General features: G+C 34.0%; 3 protein-coding genes across 3 annotated transcripts in view; 1 reads left to right on the top strand and 2 right to left on the bottom strand.

The window, feature by feature from the left end:
- On the bottom strand, window positions 1-27811 carry LOC136810631 (dolichyl-phosphate beta-glucosyltransferase-like). Its single transcript, XM_067067198.1, has 10 exons — window positions 27503-27811; window positions 17444-17621; window positions 16975-17021; window positions 16520-16588; window positions 15184-15276; window positions 9527-9700; window positions 7675-7758; window positions 6307-6374; window positions 868-953; window positions 1-627 (listed from the first exon to the last, which is right to left on the bottom strand). Exons 1-10 carry the CDS (start codon window positions 27581-27583, stop codon window positions 491-493), a joined length of 1017 nt encoding a protein of 338 aa, XP_066923299.1. The 5' UTR covers window positions 27584-27811; the 3' UTR covers window positions 1-490.
- The window catches only part of LOC136810632 (putative divalent cation/proton antiporter TMEM165), a 166954-nt gene that overhangs the window by 67075 nt on the left and 72051 nt on the right, over window positions 1-27828 (bottom strand). The window lies entirely within an intron of this gene.
- On the top strand, window positions 1869-4778 carry LOC136810630 (copine-9-like). Its single transcript, XM_067067197.1, has one exon. The coding sequence runs from the start codon at window positions 2127-2129 to the stop codon at window positions 4161-4163; it is 2037 nt and encodes a 678-aa protein (XP_066923298.1). The 5' UTR covers window positions 1869-2126; the 3' UTR covers window positions 4164-4778.

Below are 27828 nucleotides of genomic sequence, written 5' to 3' on the forward strand. Positions count from 1 at the left end.
TGATGTAAAAATGCTTGTTTTTATGCGTTAATAAAAAAGGTCATAAAAACATGTCAATACTGTGCATTTCTCAACAAAAAAATCTATACAGCAAAAATGAAATTTCGCTTTTCTTTTGAATATAAAAATGAACTAAAACTTAGTTAAACTAAAACGTCGTGTTATTTAGTAATAATTTTCCTAAAAAGACGTTTTCTCACTAGTGGGGGGGGGGTCTTCCGAGGGTCAAAATACCGGAATCCACCGGAATACTGGTAATTTCTTTATGAAATACAGGCGTATATCGACATATATTAACAAATTCCCCTCGGAATATTTGCTTGTTGGAGTTAAACTTTCAATTTCGAAAAGTTCATGCTTGTTCTTGTCAACTTTCGAAAAATAATGATGCTAAGAATAAGTGAAAATTCAAGTAGCAAAACAAAAATGCCACTTAAAATAGCCTTTACGTCAATCGATCAAAGAGTTGGAACAAAAATATAAATAGATCCTAATCCTCATCAACATCAACTAAATTGGGTTGACCAGATGGCTGTAGTGCCCATGCCCCTATCACATAACGTGCTCGGATCAATAACAAATCTTTGCCCATTTGAATCCAACTAAAAATAGGTACCATCTTGGAACCTAAAAATCGTGAATGAAAAAAAAGATTATGATGGTAACAATGGATTAGTTGGTCATATGAGGCATTAAATACCCAATTAGAAAAATCATAAGGGAAACTGAGTAAAAAAACGAATGATGTAGTTTCTTGTGGATAGAATCATCCGATCGAAACTCCATGAAACTCTATATGAAAAAAATAAAGTAAACAGGGATAAGACCTGATAAATCTAACCAAATATGCCGTAAAAGGTTTCTTACCATCAATTTCTTGCCAATTGACAGCTTTTTCTTCGATTGGTATTCCTAGTCTTTGCGCTATGTACAGAAGTTCGACATCAAATGCCCTGATAAAATTGATACAAGAGGAGAATATGTAAAGTTCTGACGACCATTTTCAAATTCCCCTTATATAGTAAGGGGCCAACCCTTACATATTTTGGGGGCTGAGGGGTTTTGCCTGAACTTCAGTTTTTTGGTCATAAAAACTTTTGCCTGGCATAATTCGTGGCTCCTTTCTGAAAAAATATCCTTTTAAACAACCGCTATTAACCAGATCCTTTTACAATATACAATATAAACTGAAACATTTGATGTAGAATATGGACGCTCCCAATGAGTCCTTGCGTATTCCTCCTCTTTTATCGAAACCATGACTGTCTAGTCTTATAGGATGACATTAAAATGCAAAAGTGGGTGTAGTATAGGCGGATAGATAGAAAACTTGGTACTTGGAAAACTAGGTGAAAAGCTAGATTTTTCTTACTTTTCTAATTAAACATATCAAATTCTGCATTGAAATTCTATATTCTTTGCAGGGTTTGCATTATAAGGTCCATACAGCAGTGTGTATTTCACGTATAATATTGCCCTTACGGCAATAAATTTCTAAATTTTAGTAGATATCGGGTCGGTTTACATACAAGGTCCATTAGTGCCTTGGTAAAACTATGCACAAGAAGCCCCTTGGGTCCAGCAGTACCCTTTCAAGAAAAAGCCTTTAACATCCCATATATCTTTTGAAAGGGGCGGCCCTCGAAAATTTGCAAGTAATATAACGATTTCGAAACTTCAAAGAGGAATAACACAAAGAAAATTCACATTATTATGTAAATTCCCTGGTGCAAATTATCAAATAATGACATTAGAAATTATTACATTTTGTGAAAAATCTTGTACCATAATAATAATTGTAGTTACTATGGTAACGCGATGAAAACAATTTTGAGAAAACTGTCATAATTAACTTATTCTTTTACTTTTCTTTACAATAGAGCTTTCATCAAAATGTACATGAAAGTTTTGGTACCAGACGTTCACGAGCAATTAATGAAACGGTTGGAAAAAAAGAAACGAGCATTACTGTGTAGTATTGAAAAAAGAATTCGCACATTTGAAAGAAGAACCTTCATAACTAACTGGTTCGTTTATGTAGAAACCTGTTTTTACTAGAGATACGTTTTGAATGTGAAGAAGAGTGACTTTAACATATAATCGAATTTTCAGAATAAATTTGAACAATGTTCAAAAAGAAAAGATCACAAGTGATGCCAGACTTAATGATTGCTTCAACAACGAGTCTTCCACAGTCACCAACAATCTACCTGCCAAAATCACCAACGAAAACGCGCGTTGAAAACATCGCCAAAGAGGCTAGTAAGAGAGATAAGATGTACGTCGAGTTATTTATCAAGTGCCGTGACATCATATCTGTTGATATGTTCAGCAAAACTGATCCATTTGTCGTACTACACGTCCGCCGTTACGGGAAATGGTTTGAGTACGGCAGAACGGAAACTATAGCGAATTGTCACAGACCCTTGTTCACTGAAACCTTTTATGTCGATACAAACAATACGGACAATAGACGTTTAAAGGCGTCTTTGTATGATGGTGATAATTTGAGTTCTAGAGATTTACAAAAATGTAAACTTCTAGGTACAACAGATGATTTAGAGGTTGAGAATTTACTTCGAGGTGACCTAGATTTCAAAGATTTTCATTTTAAACATGAAAGCGGTAAGAAGACTGGGACACTGTCAATGTGTGCTATACCGGTTCGGAACTCAATTGAAAGCAAAAAAGAAGTACGCTTAAGTCTAGGTGCTGGTAAACTGGCCAAGAAACATTTCTTTAATCGAGCAAGTGTATTTCTTCAAATTAATCGAGAGATTTTCGAGGATACCTACCATCCTGTCTATCGGAGTGAAGTCATTTTCAAAGCAAACTATCCGCGTTGGAAACTATTCAGTATTAACATACAGAAGCTTTGTAATGGAGACAGGGATGGAAATTTACTCTTTCAAATTTTAGCACACAACGCAAAAGGTGAACCAGAGATTAAAGGTCAGCTTGTGACAACATTACACCAATTGCAAAGCTATAAGGGACTGGTAAAGGAGATCAACTTGCGTAGAATGTCAAGCTCAAAACGTTCGTTAGGCCGTGCTAAAAACAAGGAATCGAATGCAGGCTATTTGAAACTGTATCACGTGTCAGTGGATGAACAATTCTCATTGGTCGATTACATTCGCAGTGGAACTCAAATCAAATGTAGCATCGGCATCGATTTCACTCTCTCCAACGGTTGCCCATTGACCAATGAGCGTTCGTTACATCATCTTCAAAAACAAAATGGTAGCAATGATTACATCACCGCTCTGAAGCAAGTAGGAACATGGTTATCATATTATTGCAAGCGAATCCCTTTGTATGGGTTCGGTGGGAAATTATATTCGAAAGTATTGGAAAGTCAACCCAATAACAGATCAAGTCAATGCTTCATAGAAAGCACATTGAATAATCTAAAGGCGATAGATGGTAATAACGAATTTCAACTCGTGGGTAACAACAACAACAATAACGACAATATTTTAACAAAGGGTGAAATTGACGACTATTGTTTTGAAATCAATAAAAATAATGCGGATCTAGACGCCATTATTCTAAGCTATAAAGATATTATCCCCATGGTAGAACCAGGTGGTCCAACATACTTTAAACAGATTATGTCGAAACTTTATGATAAATCCAACTTGGTTGAAATTGGAGAGGTTCGAGAAAGTTCGAGTGATGTATTTTATGTGATGTTGATCGTAACAGACGGGGTCAGTAACGATGAAAGTGAATTTGAGAAATATTTATCAGACTTGAGTGACGAGCCTGTTATCATCATCTTAGCTGGAGTGGGTCCATGTTCGTTCCAACCGACTCAATATTTAGTAAACCGTGTGAACAAAAAGGTGAAAAGAAAACTGTTGTTTTTCTATAGGATCACACAAGATTCTTCAAGCGGTGGTGGAGGCAATTCATCGCATAACATTAAAGAGTTGTATGCGTCAATCTCTAAATCAGTGGTTGATTACAATCTTAAGAAAGGGGTTTACCCAAAAGAAACGAACAGCCATGACAGTTTGATGCTTGATGCTGAGAGCTCACTGATTCCAGCTGATCAATTTTTAAATTCTAGATCGAATAGTCCGCTTTTAGAACGGAACTCGTGTTGCCCGACGTGCGGCTCGTATGTCAATTTAACGTCACTGACGTCAGAACGATGATGATAAGGAGACTTTGACGTTCTCTGCTAGTCTTTTTTATGAAACAGAATAGGTCCGTAAAAGCCTTTTAGAATAAAAGAAGTTATAAACTACCAAATCAATAGAAAATCATAAGCAAGTGGACGATCCATAATTATATTTTCAAAGGGAATTGGATTTTCATCAATTAAGGGACCAATAGTAGAGCGTCGTTTATGAGAGTTTCTTGTTGATGGTGACTTTCAATATTATCGAATAATAGAACATATCTAATAGAAGAGCGTCGAATTTTAAGGAGCGTCAAAAGAGGCCTGGGAAAGGTGACTCCCATTTATTTTTTTTCTCGATTTTTCAGGACCAACTTGGATTATTGTTTTCATTTTTTGAGAGCTTCTCATTTTTACACAACAAAAACCAGACCCCTGGATTTTATATTTCCAAGGTCACCCTGGACGTCACAACTCCTCAACATAGGGGGTACATAGTATTTCTGGAATAGCCCAATTATGTCTATACTTCGATCACGAGGATCAATAGTGGGTTGAAGATTCTCGTTAGGCTGCGAATAGCCAAGTAATATTAGTTGATTGTAAAGAAAAAATTTTCAAGCATAAAATACATGACGCCTTTCTGTGATTTCGCCAGAAGTTTATAATTCGTGTTTCGCCGACACAAATTTTTTGGGGGAAAATAAAACGAAGGTTTCCAAAAATTCGTATCTTATTTTTCCTCCTTCACACCTAAAATTAGGAATTTTGAAGAAAAAAACAGCTGTATAGGTTCGAGAGCATAAGAGTAAAATTTATCAAAATATTTATGTAACTTAAGTATTTTTATGTAACAATTTTGGATGCACCAATCGAAATCGATTGATTTTTACTTCAAATTCAGATTCAAGAATTGGGTCCAGGCTAAGTTACTGGACACCAGAAGGCTAGAAAGAAACATTTCTATTTATCTCTCTTTTTATGTTGATATTGATTTTATAAAAAGTTTATGTGCCAGTATTCCACAAGGTGTGTCGGTCCACATTCACTTCAAAAATATTTTCAAGCGTTGAGAAAAAAACAAAAACAACCTTCTTGATTTTATTTTCCTCGATCCTCTACAGTAGTACCAGCTTTCTTTTCAAAAAACAAAATAAGGTTATTTTTACTTTCGCAATATTATTTTAGACAAGATTGGTTTTTGAATTTGTTCCGCTTATGTTTTTAGGGTAGGTTTTATATTTTTTTAAGCGACCGTAGTTCAGTGGTAGAGCATCCGGCTACGGTGGGCAAGGTTGTAGGTCATAACAAAGATTCCGAAAATGGTACTTGCTGCCTCTCTGCTGATACTCAACAATTAAGAGAAGGATCAAGGGTAAGTGGAGTAATCCAGGGAGAAAGAGTGGCGCTCTTCTATACCTTCGGATAGATAGCTATCGAAAGAGAAGCCTTCGGGTCGCCTCCGACTGTTTTATGGGTACGTCAGAACAAAATTCTTCTTCTAAAGTGTAAATCAAAACACTTTTTCTGTGAAGTTATTAGGAATGATTCTTCCTTATAAAGTTAGTGGGTTGCCAGTGTTATCAGCACTTAATACAAGTGATTTTCATTTTTAAAATTTTGTTTTTCTTTTCTACAACTACAGCGCCAAACTGGTTGGCTCCAATAGTCGTTAATTTTTGAAAACATTAATTTTTCATCTCTCAAAACTCAAAATATGAAATGAACTTCTTGAATTGCTTCCTTGCAATAGAGAAGTGAAAAAATAAAAACGGTATGAACATTAATTTGTGTAAATTCAGTTTCGAAGAAAGAACTTTTAACGTTTAAGTTAAGTAGCGAAATAATTGAGCTCCCGCATAAACCAATGCAAGGTCTATGTAAGAGTGTCAATTTCTAGTTTCGTCAGAATTACAAAGTAAACTTTTTTATCTGATGATTTGATAATTGATATACTGTACACCGAACACTACTAATCATGATGTCTCTTTAAGAATATAGATTGAAAACTTACTTTCAAAGGTAGCAACTAGCAAAGCATTACATGAATTCTTTTCTTTTTGGAATGAATGTCAATAGAATAAGCCATACCTGATCTGGAGCTTTGAGCAAAGAAAAATCTTCATCAAGACTAGGGAAGGGTCAGATGTTAGAATAAAGAAGAAAGCTGGACTTACCAGCGTTCCACATGCAAGCTTGAGAATAATGTCAGTGCAGCTTTTCGTGTGAACAATTTGAAACCACACTAAATAATAAGAGGAGAATTAAAAGGATTGAAGTTTACTTGCGGTGACAACGTGGTGCCAATTCTATTACATCAAGCCACTCAAAATTACCTTTACAACGAGGTATTTCTTTTACCCCTCAAAAAGTACGGAATGTCATTTTTTGGAAGACTTTATTTACCCTCCTGAAAAATAAAAGGTTTAAATACCGTTGAGGGGAAAACCCAAGGCCTTCATTTTAACGGTTATCATTGAGTAAGCTATAAGTTTGATTTCGATGTCAGACATAAAAATCGACCAATACAACTTTTAGTTGACTGTTCTATAGGATTTTTATTTCATATTGGCTACCATTTTTTATTTGCTATATCAGCAAATTCTGATGAGGTTTGAATTTCTTTTTTTAATTGAAACTGATTAAAATGAGGAGCTCATGGGAAATTTCTGACAATCAAATATGGACAATAACACGGGACAAAAAAAGTACAGAACAAAAATATATTTTTGACATATACAGAAAACAGGGTCAAATACAACGTTTCTTTAATCTCTATGAAAACAGGGTCTACATAATCACCCACATTGTGTATTTTAATCTGATTTAAACAAAAAAAAGCCCGTCTTTCTAATCTTCTACTAAAGATATGTCAAAAATTTCCCCTTTTTAGCGATTTTTCTTAGTCTGAATGAAGCGTAGTGATAAATAAAATAACCAAATTCCAAGAAAACCTCACGTTTAAAAGATTACTTCAAGGATAAAACTTATCTTCTGTTTTTAATTTAATACAAAATAAAGGAAAATTGAGAAAGGCGATTTAAATTCGTATTTTTTTGTAAATTTTTCTTGACTTTGCCGTAGTGAATTGAAAGTAGTGAAACTTTTTATGGAAACAAATATCGGATTGAATCGAAACCAATATGTATACAGTCTGTTTTGTCTATGAACTTTGTCTTAAATCTTATTTCATGGTATTCAAGGTTTTACTTACCACTTGTTTGTGGATTATTAGTTTATTCGAATACATGAAATTAACCAACCTTTTCAAAGCTTTCTCTTGAAAAGTTTTAGGTTTCAAAGTTTTCAAGGGTTTGAAGATTCATCTCCAAACATTTTCAGGATCCATAAAAACCCTGTTATATTTATTATGAAGCTAATTCATGATGTTCATGATGTAATGTTATCTACGGAAAAAGACCCCGGTCTTTGCCAGTAGTGGTAAATTTTATACAACTTTTGTCTAGTCTAAATTTATCACAACTGGCTAAAACCGGGGTATTTCCGTAGAAAACATTACGTCATGAATATCATGAATTGATTACCTGTGTGTCTTTTATATCTTTGACGCAAAGAAATGAAACTAAGAAATGAAACCCAAACATCAAAATGTTCCTGAAGAAGGATCTCTGAAACAAAGAAAAAAGTCACGAATAAATTTATGAAGAAATCGTTGTCACAGACCCAACTTAACTTCCTAGTATGATAGAAATTTTCGATTTGCACATGACTGGAAATAATTCACCAAGCGTAGGCACGACGCGACGGGTACGGCAGGTACAGCGACTGCCGTACAAGATTTTCACAAAAAAAAACCGAAATTTTCCTCTTCGTCGGTAAAATCGCTATAAAATCACTTAAATTTCCTCATTCGCCGTACCAGATATAACAAGTAATACTTTTATGGACCTACCTGGTTATGCATTTAACACATTTATCGACCGCCGGAGGCGGTTTCTTTCATAGTGGTACGCTAATCTCATTTTGCCTTGGCTCATTACTTTGTCTACCATTTACTTTTGGTTTTTTTAACTAGATTACCCAGGTGTTTCTCTTTTTTCTTCCCTGAATGTCTTTTATTCGGAATTGAATAATCGAGACATGAAAATTGACTATATTGTAATTTGTTTTCAATGAATAATCTAAAATGTACTGGAGATGACATGTAGGCGTTAATAATGTGCGCGCGCTTTTTTAGCGAGCGTGATATGCGTGATGGAAGGCAGTTGTTTCAGTGTGGTTTACATCCACACTGTGACCTAGTAATTGATATCTACGTGACGTGACCATTAAACAATCATTCAGAACACAAATAGTGACGATCTATTAAAATTAGTCGTTTGTTTCTTATAAAAAAAACGTTTAGAAACCAAAATTTCATGCTCTTGAAATATTCTTTCATATTCAAGACTTCGTGAGTAAAAAAAACATCTATCTCATCAAAAAATTGAGTAATTTGGCTAAGAACATTGATGTATGCTTATTAATAGTGATTCTTATAGATAAAGATGCGTTTTTTGAGCTGAAAAATTCTTTTTTTACAAAAATCTGCTTGAGCCATCTTTTACCTACTTTCATGCGAAAAATTAGAAAAAACTAATGATTCAATTTTCACAAAGCCCAAAAAACCCGTTTTTTAGCCGTTTTTTTTGCCCAAGTTTACCCAAATTTGCCCAAAAAATTTTTTTTTTCGAAAATCGGGCTCCGTCACATTCGAGGGTTTATAGTTATGCATCTTTATGCAAAAAATCATCAAGAATGAAAGAGCCAATCTCGAGAAAAGCTAATACTTAAGTAATTGATAATGTGCTTATAAAAAAATATCGAATTTGGCCAGTTTTTCTATAAAAACACGCCAAGCAACACACATATATTCTTCAAAATTAAGCAAAAAAAAACATCTATCTCATAAAAAAATTGAGTAAGTTGACTAAGAACATTGATATATGCTTATTAATAGTGATTCTTATAGATAAACATGCGTTTTGTGAGCCAACAAATGTTTTTTGCAAAAATATGCTTGAGCCATCTTTTACCTGTGATGTTACCCTACTTTCATGCAAAAAATCAGAAAAAATTAATGATTCAATTTTTCACAAAGTCCAAAAAACCCGTTTTTTAGCCGTTTTTTGGGCCAAAATTTTTTTTTTGAAAATCGGGCTCCGTCACATTCGAGGGTTTATAATTACACATTGTTGTGCAAAAAATCAGAAAAAACTAATTAACCAATCTCGAGAAAAGTTGGTAACGAACGGACGGACGGTCGAACAGATAGAGGTTAATTTTATGGGACCCTTACCGGGGTAGGTCCAAAAAGCTTCCGTCGTGCCTGAAGCGGGATAATTTGGTGCATGAAATGACTCATTCAAAATTAATTTAACAAACCACTGGTAGTACCTGTGCAACTGCATCATCCTGAAGATGTGCTCTCGATCCAACACACAATGCCATCCCATTTTTACCTCCTTTCAACTCATCTAAGGCTTTGTCTACATGTTGAAGATCAGAGAATTTGGTAGCACCATCTGCATCCACCATTAAAATTTTTTGACCTCTCGAACAGAAGACACCCTAAAAAAGCGATAAACAAAGATCAAATTAAGATAATCATCTACCCACAGAGGCGATTTCTTGAATCTTTACTCTTTAATCGGATCGATTTCCGCGAGATTTAAATCGAATTTTTACCATTTCGTGAAAATACATTTCTCGAAATCGCGTGAGATTGCAGACTCGCAAAAGCTTAACCAAGCTTAACCCAGACGTGATAATTTCGAATTTCAGATATTCAGTGTAAAAACACAGTTTTTTGGAGTTCTTAGGACCACTTTCGACTAATTTTTTGCTGATTCGCGAAAATAAATTTAGAAATTTCGCGATACTTTTAGGTCAATCAAAGTAGGTCGAAATTATTAATTATTAATTATAACATTATCCGCGCTAAGGAATAGAGGAACGGAAATTTTGTCCTTTTGAAAATAGATTAAAGGATGATGATGTTGGGCAGGGCACAGAGACCGACGCGTTTGGAACTTTTATGACATTCAAACAGACGGTAATTCCGACAAGTCACGTGTCAATTATCGGTCAATCATATCACTCATTCGTTAACTCGCTCACTCGTCGTCACGTGTTATGACATCACATAATTAAATGAAATTACGTAACGTTCCACGCATCAATTATCGTACTCTTCACTTGACCGGTGTTGTCGAACCGAAATCACCGGACTCAACATCTGATCAACCCGTCACCATGTCAACACATGATGAAACCAGCAAGTCATTGGAAATCGATATGAAGGTCATCATCGAACAAGTTCATGACGTCATCGATGAGAACCCCATCGAATCCTCAACCATCACAGATACAGACCTTACCGTCCAGAAGCTTGAGGAATTACGAGTCCAGCTCAGACGTAAGAACCATCAGCTAGGAGAATCCGATCTTTCTGTTCTATCAACGTTCAACCTTATCAAAGATTTTATCGTAAGATCGAAATATCGTAAGCTAATTCTCGTCTTGCTCAACCCCACAACCCAAGGATATTACACCTTTTTAACTTTAAAATGTTTTAACTAAAAATTTGTATCAAACAGCATTGAAAACGCAAATTCACAAATTGAAGTGAAGGGGAGTTAATTGAAAATAGAAATGATCTTTTCCGTCTATTTTGTCAAGAATTATGCATAAGTGAACCCTTTTACGTTGAATAACTCTTTTCGACTACAAAACGAGTTTAAAAGGTTTTGTATGAGAGGGTCTATGAATAAGGGGACTCCTTCAAATTATTAATTTAATCCTTTTAAATATAGTAGGCTTATTAGGAAACAAATTACATTCATTTTTATGCTCGTGATTTTTCGCGCAGAAATACTCTAACGATATGTAGATTAAAATTCGAAGCAGTGACAAAATTTATCCTAATCATGTGACCAATGGTAAAAGTAATTACAGGTATTAAATCTTATCATTCTTCTTCAAAAGTTGTGTTGTTGAAGACATCGAAAGCCCTTGGGATAGTGCATAATTATATCATTTTTATTTTAAGCGCTAATTGCTAGAAATATTAGCCAAAAAGGGCAAATATCTGAAATGAAAGAATGACAAAAAGGAGAATATTTTACAGTAAGAAAACCAAAGGAAATTTTATATTTCCAAAAGGAGAATATTGGTAAAAAGGTAAAAATCAAACTAACTTTTGGAGTTATATTTTTTGAAATTCATGCCAAAAAGTAAAAAACTTTCAAAACAGAGAAACAATTTCATAATTTCCAACAGAATGCAAAATAAAAAAATAAAAAAATCTCATTTATATACTGGGAAACATTATCATAATCTGAAAGAATGTCAATAGAAAAAAAATCCCCTAGCAGAAGCCATTTCATGATTTCTAAAAGCATGCTGCAAAAGCAAACAATGTCACATACTTGTAAACAATCATAATTTCCAAAAAATTTCAAAAGAAAGAAAGTTGTCATGCCAGGAAATCACTTGAAAAAATTTTTCTTCATTTTTTAAATGCATGTGGAAGAAAATATATATTCATAACAAATGTTTTCCGTCTTTTAAATGCACGCGTGTAAAAAATCTCCAAATTTATAACAAAAGTTTCCACGTTTTAAACGCACATAAGAAAATCTCCAAATTCACAACAAAAGTTTTCACGTTTTGAATGCCCGGGGAAGAAAATCTCCAAGTTCAAGACAAACTTTAACTGTATATGTGAGGTGATTTCCAATTGTTTACATCCATATTCAATACAATAAACATTTTAAGAGTTAACATTTTTCATATTGGCCGTGGTGTTCCGGTTATCAGCTTAAAAAGTTTGAAATTACAGAGCTCTGTAACCGCCAACAGAATTTTCCCCACAAAGAGTTTTCACTAACTATCACTTACCAGTTAATTCATTGTTGTAGATAAAAGCACCAAGGAAAATTCAGTCATTAACCAGTCAATTTTGCTCCATGTTTAAATTTTTAGCTCAAAGCTAAATCATAGTTCATCACCAACCATTGGGTGCATACCATAAAGTGAGTTCAAACTTTTTTGATGTCGCAAGTATGTATTTTTTCAGGTATAACATGGTCAGATTTATCCACAGTCACTTGCCTTGTTACAATTTAGGTAAATATACAGGCAAAATTGAAGTTAGTTTGTTGTGAAAGTTGACAAAATGTCCTGTTTTTCCAAGACCATCAAAAGATTGTATCTCTCATTATATTCTAAACCAACAGAATGTAAACGAAACATCAAATCCAGAAAAGAATAATCAGAAAAGTTCATCATCGACCATTCCTTGTCGTGACAATCGTACAAAAATTATGATCTAATTCAACTCATGAAAGCATAAAAACCAAAGAAAAATAGCGAAAGAGCAACAGTTGTTGTCTATTTTTTGCCGCCATCTTTGTTTTGACGGTTAGAAAGCAGTATGATCCGATCAACAATACACTTCCGAACCGGGCAACCTTTCCCGATCAGCAAGGAGAATAGAGCACCGTATGCATATTTCCTCCGACGTGTTGATTTAAAAAGAGAACGTCATGTAGAAATTCACGAAAATGACTTTTTCTAAACCTTGGAAAAGGAAAATGCCCGTTTTAACAAATATTTCCTTCTCAAAGGAAATATTTAACAATTGTGGTTTACAAGCCTACTAATTTACTTTCCTCTTTTTTTAAAAGTTTCGAAATGGAATTTTTTAAATCAATAAAAAACAAAATAATTTATCTCAAATTAACAACAAAACAGTTAACATCCTACTTGTGAAATTGAAAATTATGTTTCAGACAAAAGAAATATAACTCTTTTTTCGCCAACTCATTTTTTCAGCAGATGTAATTTGAAGCACTTTTGTTTCCCTTCAAAATAAATCGAAAACAACTTACATAAGTCTATAGGCTTACTTAAGTCCCCACTCGAGTATTAAAGGGCCCCTAAAATTAATTTTAAAAACTTTCTTGAGAACTTACTGATAAATATTTTTCCAAACATTTGAAACTGTATCTATTTTCATTCCAAAAATTGTTTCTCAAAAACTTTTGACTTTATTCATGTCTTTCAATCGACTAAAGTTTAGCTCACGTTTCTTTCGGACGTCTTGAACACATTCGCCGATTGAGATTAAGATTCCTGGATGAAAGTTTAATTATTTAATTCTATAGACTATTGTTGGTTCAACAGTTAAAACAGTTATCATGATTTGATGATGTGCATGTTTGTAATCGAATATGTTTGAAATGGGTATAAAATCTTTCATTTATCGATACCAGTATAAATAGTGCACTATTTTTAAGACTAATTAGCGCATTAAACTTCACGAATCAAGCTTTTCTAAATACTTTGCTTCAAAGAACTTTTCCGATCAAAAGCAATATAAATAGGAAGATTATCGGAAACTTTCTCGAATCAGATTTTCCAAATTGTTTACGAAATGAGCTAAATTCGTGAAAATTATGAAACTTTATTCACGCTAAAGTTTCTTTTACAGTTAAGTGAAAATAAATTCTGTTGACTTTCTTGACTTTATTTTAAGGATAATCCATAAACATAAAATTGAAAATGGTAAAAACAAATGCTATGAAGAAGGCGTAAATCAAAATAAAAGTCAATTTTATCGGTTTTTCGTAATATCCGAATTTTTTCATTGTAGAAAGCGATTAGGATTATCAGGAAAAAAAAGATTTATAGGATGCGGGGGTACGTGGGCGACAATCGATCTGTTTGAGCGTCAAGAGAGTATTCAGCTGACCTTTTTCATCAAAAAAATTACATAATCTATGAAAATCTTCTACCCGTGATGCATTTCAACTTTACATATTCATTTGACTTTTATTTTGAATGTCAAAAAAAGCCATATCCAGAAAATTTCATAACTTTTCGCAAGTGACCCCTAAATTCATGATATGAATAGAAATTATCGTGGAAAAAGTTGTTTTGGCTGATAAGCGAAAATACCAAAACAAAACAAAATTCTTTTCCAATTTCCCAAGTTATTTCTTGTTGTCTTAACCATAAAAATGGGTGCATTTTGCTAAGAGAAAATTCGCGGACGGCCTAAAACTCTTTTTTACCAGGAAAAAAAGATTTTAAAGAGCTATTTGGTGGTGCCTAAAACTAGCATGGCTCCTTACCTAAGCTTACGCATCTCTATACTATGCTGTTGTCTTTTCTTTTTTGTTTGAACATTTTCATCTTCATTCAGCATGTTTCCGACTATCTATCTCATGTAGGTCCATTCAGCATGTTGCTTGTTTCGTTTTTTTTTTTAATGTTTTTATTTGTTTTTATTTTAAATTAAACTTTTGAAATAAATTTATGAATTTGCTCTACACAGTTATCGAGCACTGGTGTTCAACAACAATATATTTCCAATGGTGTATATCTTTTTAACATGGCATAAAATGGGAGCTGAGAAATTATTAAAAAAGTGTCCACGTGCTTTTGAGACAGACTGCAATTACAATGCATTATGGGATTGAAAGTCAAGTGAATGACGATATTAGTGATCATTCCGTGGTATAAGACAGGGCACTCATAGCAACGACGTCAATTGACGTCTTCTTAAGCTTTCCAAGCTAAAGAACAAAACAGGAATACCGTTAGAACCTTATGTACTAAAAAGGGCAAAAAAAATAATCCTCTCTGATTTTCTGAGTTACTATCCCAAACTTGCGTCATATAAACTGAAGAAACCCGAAATCCGGAAACTGAATCTCGTTGTTAAAGAGTTTAATTTATTTTATTAATATCGAAAGACAGGATAGAAAAACGAAATAAAGAAGGTGAGAATATATGTTTTTTTATAAGAACAAACTGTATAAGAACATGAAGCTTCGATGGCCAAAATGTTAAGAACAAGTTAAGAACCTTTTTTAAGGCAATTTCTTTGGAAAATGGACAAAAATACCCGTAGAACGGTGAAAATAGGAACATGTTAAGAACATTTTTAAGCTTGAAGCTTGAAAAAAGTTAAGAACATCCGAAGGCTTCGGAAACTTTGGATATTCCTATTAAAAAACGTGTAGAAAAAAAATTATATCTCTTACCATCCTGACAGCACCTCCTTTTCCACGGTTCTTATGGAAGGTTAAAACACGAATTTTTTCCGATCCATATTTTTTACAATAACCCAATCCAACCTAGAAAAAAAATAAATCATAGATATTCAAGTTCTCTCCCTAATTCTTCTTAACCCTATTAGAAAGTTTTGCTTCCAGCGCAGCGGATCAAGGAGCCTGAGATACCAGGTAGCTTTGTTTAAAGCTCGCGATACCATATTGGACCCTTTAGATTATTAAACTCTTTGAGTTACATGCTATAAATTGTATGTGGCTCAATAGGCAGACAGGTATTTTCAGATTAGCCGAACATACCCTTGACTAGTAGGGGTTTAAAACAAAATTATCAGTCTGAAACCTTTACAATTCTTCAAATGCGTCTAAAAAGCCAACGGTTATTAGAAGAAAATCACTATACAGGCTATATAGTTAGCTTACAATGGTAAATTTTTGGCACCAAATTACATTTTAAAGGTTTTGTTTTTAAATAAGACTGATATCGTTTGCTTACTCATCATTTTAATTCACAAGCTTTTTCCCGTTGGATTGACACGGATGTGGAGAAAAATTGGTCAGAAAGAGGAAAAGAATAAACATTTTCTGCTTATATCAGCATAATATAACAATAGCAAGACACTGTCCTGATATGAAATATGTATCTGATATGAAACGGAAACACTTATTAAAAATAAAACCTTTAATTACAATACAATAAGCTCCATAAATAGTACAGATGAGGATCATTTTCATTTTCTTTTCACCTTTTTCGGTAAGCTTCTTTTCTCCTTTCTTATATATTTTCACTTTTTTACATGATATAACAAATCTAGTCCACACTTTTCATAAGAACAAACATATCAGGACATAAGTTTTCGATGGTTTTAAAAGCAAATTGAGGGCATTTTAAAGCTTAGTAATCAAAATGTTAAGAACAGACAAAGGCTTAAACAATTTTGGATCCCCCTTTAAAAAAATGAGTAAAAACATTCATCACAGAGTACATTTCAATTGTATGTTTTATATTTTGATATATTTTTCTTGAAGGAAATATTTTTTTTCCCTTCAAAACATTGTATCAAAGATATCAGCTTTTCTAGTAACTTTGGTTGTGTAATTAAAAAAAGAATTTCATTTTGGAGTAATTCAACCTTATTTTCAAAATACTTTTTGTAGTTTTTGCTTTTCTAGTAACTTTGGGTGTGTAAATACATTAAAAACTCCTGTAATGCCTTGTGAACTTCCATACTAATTCAAAAGGTAAGATTTGTGTGCAAGATCAAGAGCTAGTTTGAAAAGAAAGATCATTTTAGATGGGGATTGATACCTGTGTTGTTTTGTCCTTGCTCCCATCGTCAACTATAATGATTTCGTATGTAAAAGAAGAATCGGACTTCTAAAAAAAAAAAACATTAACAGAAATGCCAAAAAGATTTTGTTTTGGGGCGATTTCAGGGTTGTTGTCAATTATAAAAATGACATGAAAATATGGGGAAAAGTCTTGATGTAGTATTCTTTGACGAGTAAGATAAAAGATGAAGAAAACGCCTTATTTTAAAGTCTTTTTAAATACTGTATCATTTGTATAGTTGTATTCCAACATGAAAATTGAAAACTATAGATTGAATAGAGTGTAAAGTGAGGAATCAAAAGATGATCAAACTTAGCCTACTCTACTTTGTTGAACTCTATGATATCAAAATATCAAAAAGAAAATGAACAGCAAAAAGTTTCTGTTTTAAAACGTTCAAGAAAATTTATCCGTTGTTATAAATGTAATACCTGTTTATTCTCTAGATATTCTAATGTTTCATCCAACATTATAGGTACTGGAAAAATAAAAAAACAAAAAATGTTCCAATTACTGCTTTCCTTTATTTCTAATCTGAGAGAGAAAATATCAGTTTAAATATTGCCACCTTATCAGTCACATCGCGATAAAATAAGGGCTTGCAATGTGGATGGATACTTTTCACTGAATTCTGGTTCAAAAACTATGCCAAGTAACTTATCAAGGAAACAAATTTGGGTAATAAATTTAGTGCCTCTAGACATTTCCGACACTTTTCCCAAAATAATTCTAGAAAGACGACCACCCAAATAAAATAGAAAACCTCTCACTTTACAACTTAAAGATATTTGTAAAGATATTTGTAAAGATATTAAAAAAAAAATTTGGCTGGGGGATGGATTAAAAAAGGGGGGGGGGGAAATTGGACAACTTGAGAAAATAGACTGAAGTAAAACTCACATCTTTCTTCCTCATTGTAAGCTGGTACAACTAAAGATAATGAAACATCACCATTACTTTCGTTGAAAGGAAATTCTTTAGTTTCATCAGTCTTTGCATCACAAAATATTTTCTCCTTAGGATACCTCTTGATGACTGGTATTTTGTCTGTTGTTGTCCAATAAAGAATGATCAAGCCCTATAAAAAGAATTATCACCGTTATACGTTATAATTCCAATAACATTTATAAATAAACCAGCCAAGGCTTGAAGGTCAGTCATAATGCTTTAAAAACAAGTGATTATTTAAGGATTCTTGAAGTGAAATAATTTGAAAATATAGTCAATGAGTACGACCTGGTACGATAGAGCTATCAAAACTGGGTAATTTTATAAGATTACGATGATCCACCAAAAAAGTAATCTCAAACATCCTATAAATCTTCTTGATTTTTCTTTGTCAAGGTTGTTCAAACGCTAGAGAGTAGGTTATTAAGTAATGTAAATGTTGACGTTGTTTACTGTTACCCTATTTGTACAAATTTACACACCTATTTCCCGCGCAAATTCTGTACTAAATTTTGTGGGCGAATTGATTATTCTGTGTGAATGTGCAATTAAAGTAGTACGCGTGAAATATGTACGGATTATAATGATAATTTTTCGATTTTTCATAATCTTTGAGCATCAATCTATCTATTTTTCTATCGATTTAGTAATTTTGGTTCAGCCACAAAATTTGGTTAAAATCACTCTTACGTCCCAAATACTTAGGGAACCAAATAAAAGGAAACTCTGAAATTTCTTCAAAATATAACAAACCTGATTGCCAGGTGGTTAAAAATTTCACCTCTAAAAAAACTCCAAAATGTGAAAATAATTGATAATACGGGGAGACGTTAATTTGAAAACTAAGAGTATTGACTGATTGGCTTGACGTCATCAGGTGGCAAACAAGTCATCAAGTTTTTATCATATTTCGAAAATTTTAAGTCAATTGAAAAAATATTCCAAAAGTTATCAAAGATTATTCTTTTTTTTTAGGAGGAGGCCTCTTTGATGTACTTACACTACAGCTAATCATTCAAAAGTCCACTCAACATTCAAATCAATCAGATTGGTTGAATCTCAAAATCATATTAAAACATCTTATGGGAATCTCTGCAAAATCCACCCTACTAAAATGGATCCATCAGAATGCAGAGGTGAAAAGATACTGAACTTTAAGTTTAGAATTCAGTGTCTGATAATTTGCAAAATACAAGGTACTTCACTGATTCTGAATAAAACAAACAAGGAGTCTAAGATGCTAGCATAAACTAAGAGAGAATGAAAAACAAAAATTTTGATGGTTCTTCAACTGTTTTTTTTTGCTCTTTCTTTTACTTTTCTGCTCTTTTTTTTCACTTCTTTCTTCTTTTTGAGTTCCATGTTTAGTTTATTCTACCTTGGATTATAACTGAAGATATCTTTAAAAAACCTTTGTCTGCCATCAAACTGGACAGTTGTCTTTGCCTGCTTCAATTGATAGATAATGAATAAGAAAAGTCTCCTTATCTAAGCTGTACTTGCAGACCATAAACTCATACTTTCTCATCTTGTATATTATGTATATTTCAGTGGTATTTATCCCATGAAAAGGATAAAAAATATGTCAATGTTAATTCAATGCCTGTTAAAGAAAATAAATTGCAAACAGCTCTTTTTATCATGAAATTTATAAGTAAAAGAGTCGACATGTCACGATAACTTTCACTGATAGCGCACCCTTTTTAACTTTCTTGTTTTCATTCAAAATGACTGGACGCTGACTGGAGAATTAGAGAACGCCCACCATCTAACCACCTATCGCCCTATTACGGTCCCATGTTTTGTCAGATAGTCCAAAGTTAGAGCAGTTGACGGCATCATGGAAAATATTTCGCAATGTCAGTATATACACCAACACAGTGTAGAATAAAACTCCTATATCAACAGATATCAAGTCAACAGATATCAAGATTGCTTTCTTCAGGAAATTGAAGATGAGAAATAGTCTATGCTAAACTAGGCTATGTCATATCTTCCTTCGTTTCGAGCGTAAAACTCCTACTGTTCGGGATATGAGCACTGCTCTTGTTTTGAATATTGAAATTCTCCGGATAAATCGCATGCGCACTGAGGTTTTTAATGAAACAATAGAGAGTTTCGAAACCTAAGCCAATCAGCTGTGTTTTAAACTTTCTTTTATTCGAAATCTCTATTGATAAACATCTTTTGTGAAAGTTGTCTATTATGTTTAAACCTATTAAAAAGCAATTCCCAGTGGGGGGTTACTAGTGGCTGCCAATAGCAGTGCCTATAAACCAAGAGTAAGGCCTAAAAGCCTGGAGCTGTCTATTGTGTAGACTAATGCTAAACAAGATAAAAACAAATAAAAGAGGTGCTATAAGTGGTGAGATTTTACAATCCCCCCTCATTCATGGCACTAAGAAGTCCTAAGTGCCGCTAAGGCATCAGTAGAAGACACTACTTTTGCTTTTGTTGCAGATTTTGGTATAATTGCGATATTTCAATCGCACGGAAGCGCAAAGTGAATGCTTAAAACGAATGTTTGGGAAATCAAAAAGACAACTTTTGTAAGGATGTTCAGTTTTTTTAATATCAAGGATTGTTATGGACCGATAACTTGTCAATGCGTTGGGTCTACTTGTCAGCATTGTATTATATATTTCAAAGGGAAATATAAAAGCGGTAAGACTAGGAGTTATGTCTAGACTGCCCAGGAAAATTTCAATTTTTAATTATCAGGAAATGGCGGAGACCAGTCCACAAGGTAGATGAAAAACGTACAGAATGACAGTTAGTCAAACTAAGAAATCCATGTTTCAGAGAGTTACCTCAATGAAAAGTTTCCAAGACAATTACCTTATTGGAACTAATTTTCGCGGTCGAAAAAAAATATCCTAAAAATTGCATTTCGCGAGTTTTATTAATTTTCACGTTTTTTTCCATTCAACGTAATTTTTCATAATTCAACCTTCTCAGAAATGGCCTGGGAAAATGTGCGCTCCACCGTTGTGTATAAAATTGTTTGGGAGGTAAACAAACGCGTTTTTGCCTGCGAGGGGTTAGGGAAAGTGGGTTTTCAGCTTCTAACTTTTGATAGCGATCTTCTTTTTGCAAACGATTTTCAGGGTGGTATAATATCATGAATAGATTGAACATACTAAAATTTGAGGGGATTTTGTTCGACAGAACTTAACAAAAGCTCAAAAAACAACTTTCTCTAAGAAAAACGCAGGCAAAAACGGGTTTGTTTACCTCCAGACAGCATCTAATAACATGAAAACCAGAATATGATTCTTCAATGGGGAATCAAAATTATAAAGTGCACTTACAAACATCAATTTGCCAGATCTAACAAAATTAATAACGGCACTGTCATCATTGACAATAAAACAAATGATTTTCTGTCAAGAGCCTTGTAAACATTCCAACAAATTCCATCGAAATGATCTATCACAGCGCAGTCTACCATTTTTAGCGCAGTCCGAGGATTGAGCCGAGAACACTCGCAGAACGCACGCGAGTTCAATCTGTCAATCATTTTCTCAAGCGAAGAGTATGCGAAGCGATTCTAGATTTACGATAGTGCCACGGATCATCAATGGATAGTATTCAATTATCATTATCCCTTTGTTTTCATTCCTAGAACTTTTGCAAAAAAAAAGGAAAAATAGAAAAAGCTGCATTTTTTACTGCTCTATTCACATACACGTTTTTTTTTTATAAGGAACCTGAACTTTGCTCTGAGCCTGGAGTTCCTTATTTTTACAGAGAATTTCAGTCTCAAAGTTCCTTATCGAGTTCCTTACTACATAGGAAATTTTGAACTTTTTGCCCCTTGAAAGATCAAAATTTGGTCAAATTAGTCCCAATAAGGTACATTATTTTCAAATCCACTTTTTCTCAGCTTGAGCAGTTCCTTAACAATTCCTTATTTTTTGAACCATTTTCAGCCTTGAGTTCCTTATAAACGTGTTCCTTATATAAAAAAAACGTGTATTATACTTAATTTGAAAGATCTTCTATGTTGCATTTTTTTGCAAACTTCAAAAAAATGATTTTTGTCCCACCTTTGCGGGACTTTGGTTTAAGTGCTTGTGTGCAGCATAGGGTACAAAGTCCAAAGATGTGTTTCCCGTACTTTTTGTATGAAGAGTTAGGTCTCTGCCAGAGCCCAAACGGTGGAGAGCATCAAAATAATGCCTGCACATTAGTTTTACAAATTACGGGAAAGGTGTATTGCACAAGTGTTTTTTTGTTATTAAAGAAAAGGACGAGGAAAATTCGAAACAAAAAAATCACGAGTGCAATTTTCAAATTGTACGATTTATTATGTGATTACGAGCTAATCGCACAATGTGTTTCACTACTTTTTACTCATTAGGGAAGTAAATTACACTGAATGTTTTGTATTTTTCTCTTCTCTCTGTTTTTCTTTTATTGTTGTTTGAAGATTTTCTTTCTTACAAAATGAATTTCGAATGCAATTAAAACGTTTGATGAAAAAGAATGTAAGAAAAAACATCAAAATCAATTTTGTAAAAACATTGGCGCTGCATCGAAGAGTGTGATTAACGATATTAATTGCTTTCTACAGGATGCAATTAACAGTCAAGAACTATTGAAAATTAGGATAAATGCGAGTACTTAGCCTAAATAGGATAAATTATCCTAACTAGGATAAATATTCTAGCCTATTTAGGATAAAAGGAAGAAAAACTTGATTTATTGAATAAACTTTGATATCCGCGTCAAGATTTGCATGAATTTGAGTAATTTAGAGCCAGCAAAGGATGCTTGAGAAGTGTTATCTCCCAGTCAGCGTATGTTCAGAAGTTATTCAATTTTTAAGAAGTACTTTATAAACTCCAAATTTTAAGCATTGAACTTTCTTAGTGATAACTTTGCTTTTATGATGGTTGTTTTTCAAAGAAAATTTCAAATAGAGATCTTGATAAACAATATAAGATATAACACGGCGTTATTTACATTAGTTTTTTAAGTAGAATTAACACTTTTGACACTTTCATTCACTCAAGCTTGTTTTAAAGATCTTTATTTTTTTATGACGGGAAAAGCGCGTAACACATAAAATATCATGTACCATTCCTCCTAATTAGGCTAAATTTATTTGCAATAGTCCTTGACTGATTAACGATTAATTGCTCTCTTTGAAGGCACGCCAAATAAGAAAAAATAACTCATCGTGCGATTAAAATTGAAAGCTTCATAAACAAATATAAGGCCAGGCCCAATTGATAGCTTGGTTCGTGTCCTCTGACCGACTCTAAATTTTTTAGAAAAAGTGTTTCACTTTGAGTCGGAAAAATCAAAAAAAAATTACCTCCTTTTTACCTGCGGTTCTTTTTTAACTGACTGCTTTGATTCTTCTATAAACAACATCCACTTCGCGCACAGAAAATTACGATGGCCCAGAAGGCTCAAAACACGCACTTCTAGTTTTACGCACTGCCAGTTCTTATAAAATTTGTGAATTAGAACTGCCTAGGATCAATGGCCCAGAAGGCTCAAGTGACACTGCGCACTTCTGACTTTTTGTCAGGGCGGGAAATTTCCAAGCGAGCGGCCCGCGCGATGAATTTTTTTTCGGTCTTTAAAATGAATGTCAAGTTACGCAAAATGAGTTAACATTTCCGAGTTGTTCATATCAAGAGTCACAGGTTCGTAACTCGTTTTTTTAACTCGAGAAAAATAACTCGGGATTTCCGAGCCTCTTCGCTATTATCATCAACTCATTTATTACAACTCGGTATCTATTTTGATGACCAGAACGGCTATCTTTCGAGGGGGACTTTTGCGTCTCTAAAATACAGTCGAGCACACTGTCATATTTTAAACGACAAAAAAATGAGTAATCACATCATTTAGCGCCACGCTAAGCAAAAGAAAAAAAAAGAAAGATCAAAGGCTTAAAACAAAAAGTAATTAAAACGTTCAATAACACGTCGTGGTGAAAACAATAATACGATATTCGTTTAGCGGCTCTTATAAGGAACACATTGATATATATTTCTGCTACCCCACAACTTGCAGTCGAAAAATTGAGCAAATTATTGAAAATATTTCTGCGGTGAAGTTTTTCAAATTTCCTTATAGAAATCTCATGTTTGGCACTCCTACACGGTAGAAAAAGTGAAGAGATGAGAAATATGACGTACACACGATGCAAGTAGTAATTATATTCCCAAGTGATTACGAAAAGTTATTCTTTCAACAATGGTAAGTTTTTTATTACGTCTATTAGGATGACGTCTTTGCAGATTCCTGTGAGAGTTACTTTAAGAAGGTCATTGACATGCGAAAGAGTTCAAGGATATTATCTAAGGCCCTCTTTATATCACGATCAATAGGGGATAAAAGCTTGCTTTTTTATGTTTTCTCACAAGCATTAATGTATATTAAGGCAACGTAAAAAGCTCGGTAAAATAGTGGGAAGAAATATTATTTTATCAGGTACGTATTATCCCTGTATCACGCGAGTGGTATTTTAGCTCTCCCGCCTCTCGCACCTCCCTGTGTCACAACAAAGGAAATATACCATATTACATCCCTGTCTCATGCGAGTGTGCGAGTGATGTTTTGCTTTCCTATCTTCCTGTCTCACAACGAAGGAAATACACATCATGTCCTTGTCGGAATACACATTACATCTCTGTCTTGTGCGAGTGGGATTTTTTACTTTCTCGTCACTTTTGTCTTAATAATGACGCGACTTAGAATGCCGCTATTATTACCCTAAGTCGATTAATTTCACATGTACGTTTTTTTAGTGAATTGAGAATAAAAAAAAATTCGCTGCGAAGCAGCCTCTTTTTCACTAGATTTCACCAAATTTCTTTAGTTTTAACGGATTTTCAATTTATAGCAAGAACTAAGTTTTGCGAAAAGGGCCAAAACTCGTGAAAATTACGAATTTACCATTTTCACCGACCTCTAGCCAGTTTCATCCACCTAAAGCGGCAGATACGTAAGGTATTTGAGTACAGAATTTCACCGGTTTGGGGAATGTAAAGATCTTCTAACGCCACTTGATGGACATTTAAAAATGTTAGAAAGGTTTTGAAACGCTGTTGTGTGTCAACTAAATTTTTAAGATGTGGTTTTGCCAGTTGAAGATTAAAATAATTTGAATATATTGCTTTTCTTTCTAGATATTCCAAATGGACTTGCCGAATAATGGTACAGCTATCAAGTATCCCGGATCGAGTAGTCAACGCATCGTCATATTGCACATACAGCATTAATTAGGAAAAGGTATTTCGTTCTCGAATGTTTCACCTGGTTTTATCGTCATCCTTTATACCATTTTAATATGTATCTTTTCTTCTAGTAAAATAATTTTGTCATACACCCCTATTTAAGGTTGTTGACTTCTATCTAAAGATAAGCTCAATAATCTAATGAAACCCTGAATATACCGCAAAATTAGTTTCGTGATAATTTTTTTTAATTCATTCTTTGCCTTTTATAGGGATCACTGGGTGAACCGATAATCGAGATCGTTCTCAGGTAGACATGACTCTTAATTGTCAACTTGACTAAAACACGACAGAAAAATCGTTTGTTCACCATCGAAGCGCGAAGAACTATGCACCCGATTGTATCCACGGAGATTATATGTACAAATTCTTTTATTACACCCCTATATCAGTGACCCGGTCAGCTCCACTCAATGATGAATTACCCGGTGAAAGAAATTGCATAGAACCCAAATCATAGATCTTATTTATGGTCTTACCGTCTTACCCCGGTCAATCTCAGTTTTTTTAAGAATTCTTGAATATTAGTTGAAAGTCAATTTTTCCCTACCAGAGGAAGTTAAAGGTTATCACTTAGTGAGCTTTGGAGGTCCTATATTAAGACCCGGTGGGTTTCAAAACTTATTCACTGGGTCACTGAGAAAGGGGTGTTCTATTATATATGAAATATAGAAAATGTACGTCTATGCGTGTTAGTAAATGTCCCGGGACAATGTATATCATCTGTTTATGAATTGGGGAGAGAAAAACTCCATATTGAGTAATTAAGTCATTCTGAGGGGCTCAGATAGCCGATAGAACTTTCCAAAGGGGATAAACTTGAAAAATTTGGGGGGAAATGATGAAAGAGTTAACAAAAGTACACGCCGTTGCAATTTTTCCCCGACCATTTAAAACCCAAAATTTTCTTCCCTGTTAAGATATTTTGCACTAGAAATTTCCCGCTGTAGGTCCCCACCGGGTTCTGTGATACGAGAGTGTTGTGCAGATTATTATGTTCTTCTATTGCTCGCTTATCCTTCTGACATGTGATCTTCACAGCTTTGGTAAAAAAAACAAACGCAAAGCACTGAAAGCAAATGCTTGATGAGTTTTTTTGTTCTTATAAAAAGTCTTCGTTTCTTGCTCCATCTTGATTCCAAAGAAGACAGGCCCTAAAAATGAAATCGGAAAAATGATCAAATTATATCTAATCTCGCTAATTATGCCAATTAACTAAGTGTTAATAACATTTTCAAGTTTCAATTTATACCGTTGCAAAATCAATTTGCTTGCGTGTTCTCGAGTTTTTGGATATCGTGGGATTTGAAGATTTCTAGTTTTTTAATTGCTTTGATAGATTCAAAACACAAGTTACTCTGCGGTGGAACATTATGATGTTCTCATTCGATAGGTCTTTTTGCTTTTCTTTTTTGTATAGAGATGACTTGAAAAGATCGCTCAGTACTCGACTGAAATATCTTTAAAAGTGCGCAGTGTTGACACAAAAAAACTTGGAAGTGCGCAGTGTCTTGTGAGCCTTCTGGGCCATGACCCTAGACAGTTCTAGTTCACAAACTTTATAAGAACTGGAAGTGCGTGGTGAGCCTTAGGGGCCGTTATAGAAAATGTCCCGGTGTAACCCGTACTTAAAAACAAATATTAACCACCTAAAAGCAGAGACTCGCAGCTGTATTCCTTTAAGCACACGCCGCGAACGCCATAATCTCCAACTAGAAATTATCTTAGGCTATTTCTTTACATTTGCGTATGGATTCCAGGATTGCACGATTGCTAGAGAAATTTAAAAAATTGAGGTTTTTGGTGGGAAAATGAAAAAAAGGTTCCAATTTTAGCTACCGACTGACTGACCAACCGACCGACCCATTTTTCAAAGTTTCGAGAACACGAACCAAACGAAACAATCCATTGGGCCTGGCCTAACCTGCAGCTGCCAGCTAATCAACCAACACAAACAAAATTCCTGAGGATAGAGCTTTGATTCGTTAGGCCTTGATTACACACAAAAGTCAAAATAATTCCGCACATGTAAATGGGCATTGTCAGTTACATCAATATGCCTTCTTACCTGTCTTTAAAAATATAAATAAAAGTAATCACGGAAAAGGACGCGAAAAAAAAAGGCATAAATGTGAGAACTTCATAATTTCCCAAACAACATTACATTACTATGTCAAACTCCCATCACATAAATTTTACAATTACGTCAGAGAAGACTACGCTCGCCACCGAAGAGGTTTATTTGGAAAGGGTAATTATATTTTATTGTTCGCTTCTTTTTTAAAGATTTGCCCCGGGTTGGAAAAGTATGAATTTCTTTGTACATATTTTACCTGCCTCAAATATATAGGAGGCTGAGTTTTAAACGAATCGTCAAGTTGAAACAAACGATAAAAGTATCAAGGTCTGTTTTATTTACCTCCTGGTGACTTAACAAAAGAGACTTAACTTGATGTTACAATCCAATTATTGAAAGTTTGTCTCGGCCTTTTTAAAATGAGCGAGACATACGTTCTCTGATTACGCAATTTTCATATTGACATTTTCGAGGCATTTTGATGTAACTGATTGTGCCGATCTAGGAGGGTGTCTTCTCCCCGCCCTTGTCTGTAGATCTTTTCAGTTGTTTCTTCAAACTATTTTTCAAGGTTGACTCAGGTCAAATCTTTTCAACAATAGTAAAATGATTAAAAGTATTTCAATTATCAATGATTGTTTTTCATAACATTCTTAAGAAAAGATTTCAACTTACCAAAAAAATGACAAGAAGTCCAAGAAGAACAAGACATTGAAATGCTGCTGTAAGGGTACAGCCAATAATTGGGATAACCATCCTGTTCTCTTAACACATTACCAGTGGGTTAACCTTACCAGTGACTCACAGAGATAACACATTAAGATATAAGCAGGCAGCTCAAATTAAAAGAATAGATAGCGCATTAAGAAAATAATACAAAATTATAATGCAACTTTTGTTTTATTTATGCAGCTCAGCAAACTGCTCAATCCACGTCCGTCTGTGAAATCTGGTCATTGCTTGCAACCTTTCCTTGACTTGATAACCTCTAGAGCACCGTT

This window comes from Clytia hemisphaerica, unplaced genomic scaffold (assembly GCF_902728285.1).
Source record: "Clytia hemisphaerica strain Z4C2 unplaced genomic scaffold, Clytia hemisphaerica genome assembly, whole genome shotgun sequence".
In the NCBI taxonomy this organism is placed as follows: domain Eukaryota; kingdom Metazoa; phylum Cnidaria; class Hydrozoa; order Leptothecata; family Clytiidae; genus Clytia; species Clytia hemisphaerica.